This window comes from Notamacropus eugenii, chromosome 5 (genome assembly GCF_028372415.1).
Source record: "Notamacropus eugenii isolate mMacEug1 chromosome 5, mMacEug1.pri_v2, whole genome shotgun sequence".
Lineage (NCBI taxonomy): Eukaryota > Metazoa > Chordata > Mammalia > Diprotodontia > Macropodidae > Notamacropus > Notamacropus eugenii.
The window spans coordinates 191,941,458-191,953,691 of NC_092876.1; the positions used below are offsets into that span (position 1 = coordinate 191,941,458).

Sequence of the window (12,234 nt, forward strand, 5' to 3'; positions counted from 1 at the left end):
AGTAAAATATTGCTAAAATTAAGATTCATTATGTCTATTTCATTCCAAGTACTAACGACTTGGTAAACATTATCATAGTTTAGCAAAACTTGTCCTTAATGAAATTACACTTGGCTCCAAATAATTTCAACATTGTTTTTTAAATGCCATTTAATAATCTATTATGGGATTTTGTGGAGGACTGATGTCAAGTTTGTTTATTTTATTTATTTTATTGAAAATTGAAATATTTGCTCATGTTTTTCTAGCATCTTTTTCACTCACTATAATTTCTCTTGAAATTTGCTAATTCATACAGCTATAAAGACATGGCAACTAGGTAGCACAGTGGATATAGCACTGAATTTGGAATCAGGAAGACTCAAGTTCAAATTCAACCTCAGACATTTAACGGCTAAAATCACTTGAACTCAGTTTGCCTCAGCTCTTCATTTGTAAAATGAGCTGGAGAAAGAAATGGCAAATCACTCCAGTATCTTTGCCAAGAACACCCCAAATGGGGTCACAAAGAGTCGGACATGATTAAACATCAAAAAAATGGAGACATGGACTCATTTTGAGCAAATTGGTCCTCTCTTCCTATCTCCTCATCTAATATGGGCTGCATTTCTCCTAATAGTGCTTGTTCTACACTTTCTAGTTTAAAGGCCATTTTTCTTGCTGAAGATAGAAAGTAAGCAGTAAAACCGAAGTTGACTAGTCCTGTAATATTACATCACTTTTCCCAAGCAAAATAATCCTTGCAGTTCTAAACAGTTTTGAAAGCTCTTTTGTTTTCTCTACTATTTTTTATAAAGCTCAGTCCATTTCAGGCCTTAGCTTCCCTGATATTTTTTTCTCAAAGGTTCACAATGCTCTTTGGAACTTAAATCTTGGTTATTAATTCTTCTTTCCATCTTTTGTATAAGATCTTTTAAACCTAAGATCATCAGGAAAACATTTGTGTAGCCATACTGGCGATTTCCCCCCTTATCTTTATATCCCCAACACAATGCACAGTTCTTCACACATGGGAGGTACTTAATAAATGCTTACTGATTCATTTTATTTTCATTTCATAATAATTATAAACTCACAATGTCTTTGTAAAAGTCTCCCATCTCTTTGAAGTTGCTACCTATTGAATACAATTATCTTTGCTCTGAACTTTCTGAAATCTATGTTCCTAAGGTCAAGGACAGAGAGCACTTACTGGAGTTTGACCATGCCATTGTTCTCTTGATTTATTCTATTATTATCATATTTGTCAGTGGTGCTTATTACTTCCAAAACCCTAAGATTATTTTCTTATCTCTCTGCTAAAAATTAAGGCGAGGGTAAGTTATTTTTGTTGCTTCATTTAGCTTTTGAGAGATGAAGATTTCATCAAAGGAAATTATGAAGTGTGATTTCAAAATATATAAAAGATAAAATATCCATCTTATATAATCTCAAAGAGCTGCTCTGAGGATCAAATGAGAAAATATATGAAAAAAAATTTGTAAATTGTAGGGGATCATATAGATGTCTGCTATTATAAGACCTACAAATATTACTACTGCTTGTCCCCGAAAAAGCTTTGAAACTGACTAGGAAAGCATCATAGTTTCTATCTGGATAAACTATAGTATATTCCCACAACAGTACTACTTTAATTTCTCTTGTTAATAACCTAATCCAAAATTTTCCCTGTGCTGCAAACCTCAAGTTTCTAGATTTCCATATATACCTTTTTAAAAAACAAAAATAGAAGCTACCCATTTCTACAAAATTCAAATCAAGTCAACAAATAATAAGTGCCCAATAAATGCAATAATACATTATATAGGGTAGTGGGGAGACAAAAATGAAAAAATCTATATGTATTATTTCTGATCTAGAAGAAAGGAAACAAAACATACACAGAAAAGTACAATACAAGGTATGTTGCTGTAGGAATGAAGAGTTTTTTTAGAAAATCTGAGGAAGGAGAAAACATATAGGATCAGAGATAACGAGATCACAGATTAAAATTGGAAGGGACCTCAGAGGTTATCTAGCCCAACTCTCTCATTTTACAGATAAAGAAACTGAGGCCCTGAGATTATAAGGGTCTTCTCTCAGTATCAAAGAAGTGTGTGAGCCAGGACAGAAGACCAGATCTTCCTAATTCCAAGTCTGGCCCCCTATACACTATATCTAGCATTTAGCAGTACAGTGCTTAGCACTTCATAGGTATATAATAGCTTCATGGAGAAGGTAGTACCTGGGCTAAGGCTTTAAGGAAGAGAAGCTATATGAAAGACACAGGAAAACACAAACACAGAAAACAGTAGATCAAATTCAAGCAATGCCTCACAATCCAGTTTGGCTAGAATACAGAATGTAGTAACAACAACTAACACTCATATAGCACTGACCTAACACCAGTAAATGCCCTGTTAAATCTAGTTACCTCAAGAAACTTCCCAAAACAAGTTGATTTTTAGACTCAGTCAAATTAGTTATTCAATGATTTAACAGATGTTTCAGCTTGACCTGAAAATGGTTACAACAATGGCATTATTTCCCTTCATGTACTCGGCAATCTAGTCACACTGGCCTATTTGCTGTTCTAAACATATGATGCTATTTCTCCCATCTCTGTGTCTCTATACTAGCTATCTCCTATGCTCTGCAGTATACTGCACTCTCTCCTCACTTGTGCCTCTAGGCATTTCTGGTCGTCCTTAAAACTGAGCTTAAGAACGACAGTCTACATGAAGGTTTTCCTGATCTCCAACAACTAATAATGCTCTCTCTCCCAAAAACTACCTTCTTTCATTTTGTATTAATTATGCACATATTGATGCATTCCATTAGAATGAAGGCTCGTTGAAGACAGAGATTGTTTTCCTTCTGTTTCCCCAGAGATTAGCACAGTGCCTGGCACATAATAAGAGTTTAATAAATGCTCACTGACTGATTACCTCAACAAGTCAAAAAGATGAAGGTCAAGTATTTTTTGGTCCTTTAATAACTACTGTTATGGACAATCAAGCAAATTATTTTATATTATAGGATTTTAATCCTGAATTGGAGGAATTTTTCAGGAAACTGCTATAATCAACAGCAATTTGATAAACACATGTGTGTATATATGTAGGTATGTATGTAAGTATGTGCGTATATATATATGAATAATTTAAACTTCCAATCAACATGTATACACAAACATATAAAAAATTTTGTTTGATCATTACAACTCTGTGAGGTAGATATAAAATATCATTTAGAGAAAAGAATGATACCTAGTGAAATGAAATACTGCTGTTCAATTCTACAAGACACTGTAAGTACGCTAGTAAAACAAAGAGGAAGCTAAATTGTATGAACTATATTTCCATGTTCTGAGGGAAAGGATATAAGCACAAAAGTCAAGGGGTAATTATAGTGTTGGAAAGTACTAAAAATTTCTCAAACTACTACACCTTTACTACAGGTGCCACAATACTGAGCATATTACAATAACAGCAACCTTAACAAATCTCTCCTCACTAAAGAGCTTATTATATTTTTCTCATAGGACTATAGCTTCACAATTATACTGGAATTCAATAACAAGATGAAATTCACAGCACACAAATTGTACACTATTTAAATAGACAGTTTTGGCAGTTTGTGGCTATTTCAGTGTATTCAAGAAATGCTGGAAAAATTTGCCTAATTTGTGAGCTCTTAAATGGCAAATGTGTATCTCCTGGTAACATCATAAGCCAGTTGTCACCATAACTCTCCCTCCCATATTATGCTCCCTTCTTTCTTAATTTTATTAGGATTTCCAGAAGGTGCAAAAGCACATTCCCACACCATAACTAGATTTGGGAACTTTGCTGTACACCTCCCCTTTAACATTCTACACTGTTGGGCACTGGCCTTTAGAAGATGAAAAGTAAATTTTCCTCACAAAATGGTTAAGGTTTCTCCTACCTCCATCATGATGTGAGTGAAAGGAAAAATGAATAATTTCCTTTGAAAAATTCATAACTTTACCTAAGTTCAGTTTAATTACAAAATAAAGAGTTATAACAAGTACATTTTTTTTCCCTACCTGGCCAGTCTGATAATGTTTTGCAAACTGGTTAACCACTCTATAATCACTTGCAAAGTACTCCATCAAGATAGAAGGAACTTCAGCAAAATCAGTGGGGCATCTTGTCCCTGAAATAAAATAACAATTGGCATAATTTAAGGTAACAAATGTTATTTTAAGAGAACTTCTAAAACTTTATTTGGACTTTTGATGAACTATAAGCTTTAATTCATTAAATCAATATTTTACTTCTATAAAATAATTGCACAAATTGGCAAAAAAACATTATTATAATCCTATGCATTTTACTTCAAATCAAAAAGTGAAAGAAAACGTTTGCACAGCTGGGTAAGGTACCTTATAAAAAAAATTGCTCATACTCTCTAAAAGCAAACTTGTCTGCATTCAAGCTGTTCATGTACTAAATATATCAAATTCAGATGCTATTACAATTAAAGTAAAAATTTTCACTTAAAATTCACAGGATTCCATTCTCAAACATGGTTTCTATTCCTTCCTTTGTTGTAAATTCACACTGACCCAACTTATTTTCTTTTTTAAAGAAGTCAACGCATAGTAATAAAACATCAATATAACTACATATTCTTTAAAATAAGCAAATGTTATAAGAATTTAATTTTAATTTAACACACCCTTGGTTTTTTGTTTTATTTTTGTCATCAGTAAAAGCTCCTCTGCTTCCAGATTCACTCCAAGGCAGAGACCATCTGTTTACAATACACCACTGTGGGGGAACCACCACCCACTATGAGCCTGCAATCAGGGTTTGAAATTGGGGCTGCAGGACCTTGGCCAGCAATAGGGAAAAAAAAAATCACACAATGTTTAGAGCTGGGAGAGACTTTAGAGACCAGTTTACTTTACAAAGGAGGAAACCCAGGGGAACCATAGCTGCAAGCCTGAGCTTCCCCTAGGAACTCCCATTCACATCAATCCCAACTCTGAAAGTTAGAGAGAAGCTTAAGTGGCAGACCATTTTCCCTGAGCCTGATTTTACTCTTCTGTTAACACACGTTTGGGGAACTAAATTATAACCTATTATCATTCTTAAAGGTTTACCGGGCACTTTCCTCAAAATCACCCTGAGAAGTAGGCGATTCAAGTATTATTGTCCACATTTCAGATAAAGGAACTGATGGACAAAGCAACAAAGTGACTTTTCTTTTAAAGTAGCTTTTAAAGAAAACATCTATGCTCATGAGGCTTAAATGAGATAACTTTGTAAAGCACTCTGAAAACTTTCAAGTGCTATATGTCAGTTGTTGATACAAATTATTAATTGTTGTTCCATTAGAAGGCAGTATAGCACAGCGCACAGCAGAATTAGCTTTGAAATCTGAAGACTCAGATTCAAAGTGAACTTCAGAAATAACTGGACAGACTTAGAAGAACTGATGCTGAGTGCAGTGAGCAGAGCCAGAACATTGTACACACTTACAGCCACAGTATGGGAGGCCTGTCTTTGATAGACTTAGTCCTGCAATGCAAGGACCTAAAACATTTCCAAAGGACTCATGATACAAAATGCCATCCACATCCAGAGAAAGAACTATGGAGTAGAAACATAGAATGAAGCAGACTATTTTCTCTTTTGTTATGTTTGATTTTGTTTAGTTTGGTTTCTTCCACTCATTTTAATTCTTCTATGCAACATGACTAATGTGAAAATGTGTTTAATAAGAATCTATGTGTAGAGCCCATATAATATTGAATGCTGTCTTGGGGAGGGAAAGGGAGAAAATTTAAAACTTATGGAAGTGATTGTTGAAAACTGAAAATAAATAAATAAATACGGAGGGGAAAAAAAAAGACTGAGGTTCAAGTTCTGCTCCATAGCAGCTCGGACAGCAACAGTAAGTCATCTGATTTCTCTGCACCCCAGCAAACATCCTAAGGCTGCTAGAGGCATTTGATCTATTGATTTGCATGAGGAATCACACCCCCTCACCCTCAAAGACATAGAGCATATGTCTGTGTATGAGCACATCTACATAAATACGTATATATATATATACACGCACACACACGTGTTGATAGATACATACATACATGTAACCACAGAAAGGAAACAATGAATTTTCTCTGTGTTTATATATGTATGTGTGTATGTCTACATATATATATGGGTATGTATACATCTTCTGGGTCTATCTAAATGCACACAAATACATACTTAAACACAACATTTTGGAGTGCTCCTCAACAATGCAGATCAAAACCAATCAATGCCTACCAATCCCACCTGGCTCTTATCTATATTTTCCCACAGGTTCACCGCAGTGGGGTACACCCAGGATGCTAGAGGCCATCCTTAAACACACACACACACACACACACTCTACAACAAAAACTATAATAACAGTGAAGATGATGACTAGGCACAGAGCCACAGCAGACACAAATCAGCAAATCCTCTGTCTCCTCTAGCCATGGTCACAGAGCCAGTATATATCAGAGGTACCAGACCTCCTAACTGTAAGGCTAGCCTTCTATGTACATACCATTCTGACTTTCATTACTGTTATTATAGTTACTGACATAAAATTATCTTAAAATTAATAAATCTGCCTCAGTGATTTGTCAAATATCAAATGCATGTTTTGCATGATAAATCACAATTCCATAACTTATAGAGAGGAACTTGCTAACTTGATCACAAGCAAAACTGATTATCATCACAATTCATAAACAGCTAATCACATTCATGATCTTGACCCTATTCAGTAGTCCTGTCTTTCTTCCATATACCCAATTCAAAAAAACTTTAATAGAACACACATTCATTCACACTCAAATATAAATAAGAATATTTACATAAGCAAAGACCATTCAAAAGAATAATTCTCCATGAAAATATCATTTATTATCCATGGATGAAGTACATGGGTGAAGTAAAAGGCTACATAGCTAGAGGAGAGAAACAAAAGAGAGTTAAGCAGAGAAATTTACTAAGATAAGAATAGAAATAGAAAAGTAAGAGGCATGGTCAATGAAATGAGCACAAAGGGCTATGAAACGAACATTTTTTTTTTCTAAAGTAAGGGCTTTCCTTTTCAAATAAAATTTACTGAAAATATAAAGTACTAAATAAAACTCTTAGCATCTCACCTGTAACATGTTGATAACGAGTACGTCCCAGCATAGAATGCATGGCATGTCCCATTTCATGAAAAAGATTCTCCAGCATTCCAGGAGTTAATAAAGGTGGTGTGATACTTGTTGAATGAGGAAGGTTCAGCATAAGAACTACTACTGGAAGCTGATATTCCCCATTTTCTTTTAATCTTCCCCCACGGATTGTAAAATGACAGTCCTTCATAATCAGAAGCAGAAAGAAAGAAATAAGGTTCAGTAAAAGAAAAAGTCAAAGGGATTTATCAACATAAAACTATATCAAAGGCAAGTGCCTAAAATCTCATTTTTAACACAACTAGAATTTGCCTTTTTATCTACTATACAATTTTCATTAAAAAAATTTTTTTACTCCTCTTAAATTCCTAATGTTTAAAAGGAATGAGAAAGTATTGATGTATGCTAGCAAAAGTTTTCAATCTTAAATCCAATTCACAACCATATGAATGTCTACTCTGTGCTCAGCACTGTTGGTTTAAAAAACAAAAAATAAAACAGCTCCTACTTCCTAGAAAGTGAAGGAAGCAAAAACAAATATAAGCAGAAAAAAAGTTCAAAAAATGAATTTGCATTTGACAGAATGTTTCTTTTTTCCCAACAGAAAAACAATTCAGAAGATGATTCAGTTAAAGCCATTACTGGCAGCTAGTACACTCCCTGAAATTCTAAATGGGAGAATTTTATTTTGAAATGCAAATATAGCATAGAAAAATTGAAAAAGGTATATCACACCAACAAATTATTCATCATTATCTAACTCATTTCATTATACCTATTCATCACACCTACCATCTATTAAGAAATTTTTAAAAATGGAATGCACATCTATGAAACTTATTTTGTTGGAGCAGCTAGATGGCACAGTGGATAGAGTGCCAGGTGTGGAGTCCGAGTTCAATTCTGGCCTCAGACATTTCCTAGGTGTGTAACCTTGGGCAAATCACTTATCCCTGTTTGTTTCAGTTTCCTCGTCTGTAAAATGAGCTGGAGAAGGAAATAAAAAACCACTCCAGTATCTTTGCCAGGATGTTGTTTGTCCTTTGTGATCAAAGAGGAACAAAATGACATCACATTGTCCATGTACAGTGTGTCCAGCTGTGGCTAATCATACTAATATAAGCTTGGAAGACTCTAACCCAGGTAGGTTAAAATTGGTCCACATGAACATCTAGAATGAAAATGTCTCCAAATTTGCATATCTCATGTTTCTTTTGAGCTATCACAATTCTGCCTTGCTCACAGAACATAGCGCCTTCTTTGATACAAGCATATCATACTGGTTGATCCTGTGCCAGTGTCTCCCATGTCTAATAATCAATTCCAGAGTTCATCAGAGAGATCTTAAGAGTGTCCTTGTATCACTTCTTCTAATCACCATGTGAGCGCCTGCCTTGTATGAGTTCTTTATAAAAGAGTCTTAAAGTGGCTGCAGTAGAGTTTGAATGCTTGTCAGTTCAGATCAAGAAAAGACCTTAGTGTCTGATACCTTATCTTGCCAGGTGATCTTTAGACTGTTTTTAAGACAATTCAAATGGAAGCAGTTCTGTTTCCTGGCATGGTGCTGGTATAATGTACAGATTTCACAAGCATACAACAACAAGGTCAGCACAACCACTCTGCAGACCTTCAGTTGAATTGGCAGTCTAATACCTCTTCTCTCCCACACTTTCCTTTGCAGCCTGTCAAACACTGAGCTAGCTCTGGCAATGTGTACATATTATCAATATGTACTATGCTGGAAAGTGTACTGTCAAGGCAAGTAAACTTATTCACAACAGTCAGAATTTCTCCATTTGCTGTAACCAATGGTTCCATTTATGGATGGTGTGGTGCTGATTGATAGAAAACCTCTATTTTCTTGGTGTTAGTCATTAGGCCAAAATTAACACAAGCAGCAGAAAATTAATTCATGCTTTGTTGCATCTCAGTTTCAGAGGCTGCATTAACTATACAATCATATGCAAACAAAGAATCATGCACCAATTCTCCCTCCACCTTAGTCTTGGCTTGTATGGAGCATTTTCAGATTAAATAATTTACTGTCAGTGCAGTAGTTGACCTTGATGTTGTTTTCATCCTCATTAAAAGTGTCTGACAACATCACTGAAAACATCACGTTAAAAAAAGCATGGGAGCAAGGACACATACCTGCTTCACTCCACTGGTGACTGGGAAAGCACAAGAACATTGTCCATTATCCAGAATCCATGCAGGCATGCCATCATGAAATGATTAGGTGGGATACAAAAGATTTGATTTCTAGCTCCAGGTCCACTACTAACTATCCTCATGACCTTGTACAACTCACTTTTGAAAAATGGGGACAATATTATTTGTCCTGGGCAGCAAAGAGATACAGCATAAAGTACTGGACCTACAGTCAAGAAGACTCATCTGTCTGAGTTCAAATGTGGCCTCAGACACTAAGTCATTTAACGTTGTTGGCCTCAGTTTCCTCATCTGTTAAATGAACTAGAGAAGGAAACCACTCCAGTACCTTTACCAAGAAAACCCCAGACAGCATCATGAAGAGTCAGACATGACTGAAATGAGTGAATGACAACAATAAAAATATTTGCCCCACCTACTTTAAAAGGTTGCCATGAGGATCAAGTGAAATAATTGAAGAGTTATGAAAAGTATATAGTGCTATATGAAAGAAAAGTGACATCATTAGCCTGCCTGCTTGGTATTCCATTTTTGTTCAGCAACAACTACTGAAGGAGCTGCCTGACTTTTTACTAAGTATGGTACTCTACCAAAAGAAACCAAGAAATATCCAGAATTTACCCCATTGAAATGGCCAATGAAAGTTTTCAAATGGATATATTTTTTATCATTTTTAACAGATTTCAATGAAATTTATACCTAGATAAATGATACACAGGAAAATATTTAACTAAGTCCAGTTATTCTTAATCCTAACTTAAACGATCTATTTAAAAATTAATTTTATTTCTGAATTACATCTTTTTAAAGTCATGATGCCATTGAGTTCTACCTCTCATGGAGTTGACAGCTTACTACTAGTTAGTTCTTGGAGAACTAGTCTTCTAAGCAGCACATTACCTGATGTGGTTTGTCTGCCCGCTGAAAGAAGTCACAGTAGATGTATCCCAAAAGTCCCTCAGTCTCATGAACCACAGCCTGAAAGAAGTTTCAAATATAACAGTGAAGAAAGGAATCTAAAACTTTTACATCAAACGCTTCTTATACCAAAACTAGGAATGCATTAGAAATGCATAACCACAAACAGAAGCCTTTGCTTCTATTCCTCTATAAAAACACATATACTTTTTTAGGCTTGGGGATTTGTAACAGAAGATAAGAAAATCTGACATCCCACCTATTTGTGGTCATTTCTAAACACTCTATTCTCTTTTACCTACTTACCCTTCACTAGGCATTGTAGAAGGGCTATGGCTCTGCAATTTCTCAAGTGTTGTGGTACTATCAGCTCCTTTCAAATCTTAGAATGTGGCTATAATTTCCCAAGTAAACTCTTAAGTGTTATTCAATGGTAAGCAAATATAGCTTCTAGGTCCCCCTTATATCACTGATGAGAATACTCTACCATAACCCTGCGTGGGAAGGCAGGGAGAGGAGACAGAAAGCAAGAGGAGAGGTGAGTATGACTCCATTCTGCCTTCTCTTTTCTGTGTGGAAAACATCTTGCTTGCCCATTTTATTTTAAAACGTATCCTTCAAACTGGCATAGGAAATTTATCAGCTTCAGGAATATAATTTTGGTGACTACACAGATGGAGCACACTTCCTCCAAATTTCTCATTCTCTTCCCCACTTCCCACTTTTACCAAGTTAGCTAAAGTTAACTAAATCATAAAAAAAAATGCAGAATGGATACGAGGGCTCCAAAAGTAGGTAAAAAAGATTTAATGATAGGAAGTGAGCAGATAAATACTAGAAAGAACAAGGGGGGAGGTATATAAAAATGCTTATTTCAAGCAAGATAAAACACTAGATAAAAAGAAATACAGAAGTCACTAGAAAATTGTTCAATTGAGACCTCAGTTTCCTCATTTGTAAAATTAGGAGGTTGAACTAAATGGCCTCTGGGGCCACTTCCAGCTCTAGACCAATAATCTTGCATTCTCTGCCTCAATGAGCAATAACCAGTAGATAGGATTTACATGATCAGAGAATGGTTTAAAAATCTTTTTAAAAAATGCAAAAGAAAGGAAGACAGAAAAATGATTTGTAACAAGATATTCTGATGATTTCCTGAAAATTATGAAAGATTAAAAAGTAACGAAGAAACAGAAAGCAATGATGTACATCCTCCTAGATTGGCATTTTATAACATATTTTAATTTTCCTTTTCCTTTGTTCAAAAAAAGAATTTTTTTTCGGAGATCTTTTTTTGATACTCTGCTTTAGGACATTTTTAATCAGATCCTCCCATTAAAATTCGTAATCAAAGATTTGGAATTTAATAAAGACAAACAACCCATATAGTAGGGCTACAGGGACAGAATAGCAGTCAGATGGAGAGCAGATGGAAAGGTGAGGGCAGGTGAAGGCGGCAGTGCAGCCACTGCTACCAATTTAACTGCCAGACTAGAGGCTGCAATTAAAAACACTCAGCTTATGTACTATGGGCAGCTTACCAGTTTTCGGACATCTTCACACCACACTTCTCCTTTTTCTGGCTGTTCCACATAGAGAGAGATTCCTAAGAGCTGACGGAATAGTAAATTCAGACCTTCCATACATGCACCAAGCGAGAAAAATGGGCAATATAAACTGGGTTCAATATTATACCTGCAAGAAGAAAAGAGTTTTAAAAACTATTAAGTCCAATTTAGCACTATGAATAATTCATATAAACATCTCAGAATGTTATCTTATCAGCAGAGAGCAGCTAAAGTTAAAATATTAGTGGACTTAAAAGATGACCATATACAACCTCTGTTAAGAGATTACCAGAGTTCAAATGTCTTTTAAAAAAGTGCTAAATAAATTTAAATACACATTACCAATATATAATATAATCTTGTAAGGCTGGCTTCTTAAAAGTCATTATTTTTCCC

At 35.1% G+C, this 12,234-nt stretch overlaps 1 protein-coding gene across 1 annotated transcript in view; it reads right to left on the minus strand.

Moving 5' to 3' along the window:
- MIPEP (mitochondrial intermediate peptidase) overlaps nt 1–12,234 on the minus strand; it is a 196,320-nt gene that overhangs the window by 111,141 nt on the left and 72,945 nt on the right. The window contains exons 11-14 of the mRNA XM_072611732.1: nt 11,812–11,965; nt 10,253–10,330; nt 7,160–7,364; nt 4,049–4,158 (exon numbers count right to left, since the gene is read on the minus strand). Coding sequence (XP_072467833.1) covers nt 4,049–4,158; nt 7,160–7,364; nt 10,253–10,330; nt 11,812–11,965 — 547 coding nt within the window. The remainder of the gene's footprint in view (nt 1–4,048; nt 4,159–7,159; nt 7,365–10,252; nt 10,331–11,811; nt 11,966–12,234) is intronic.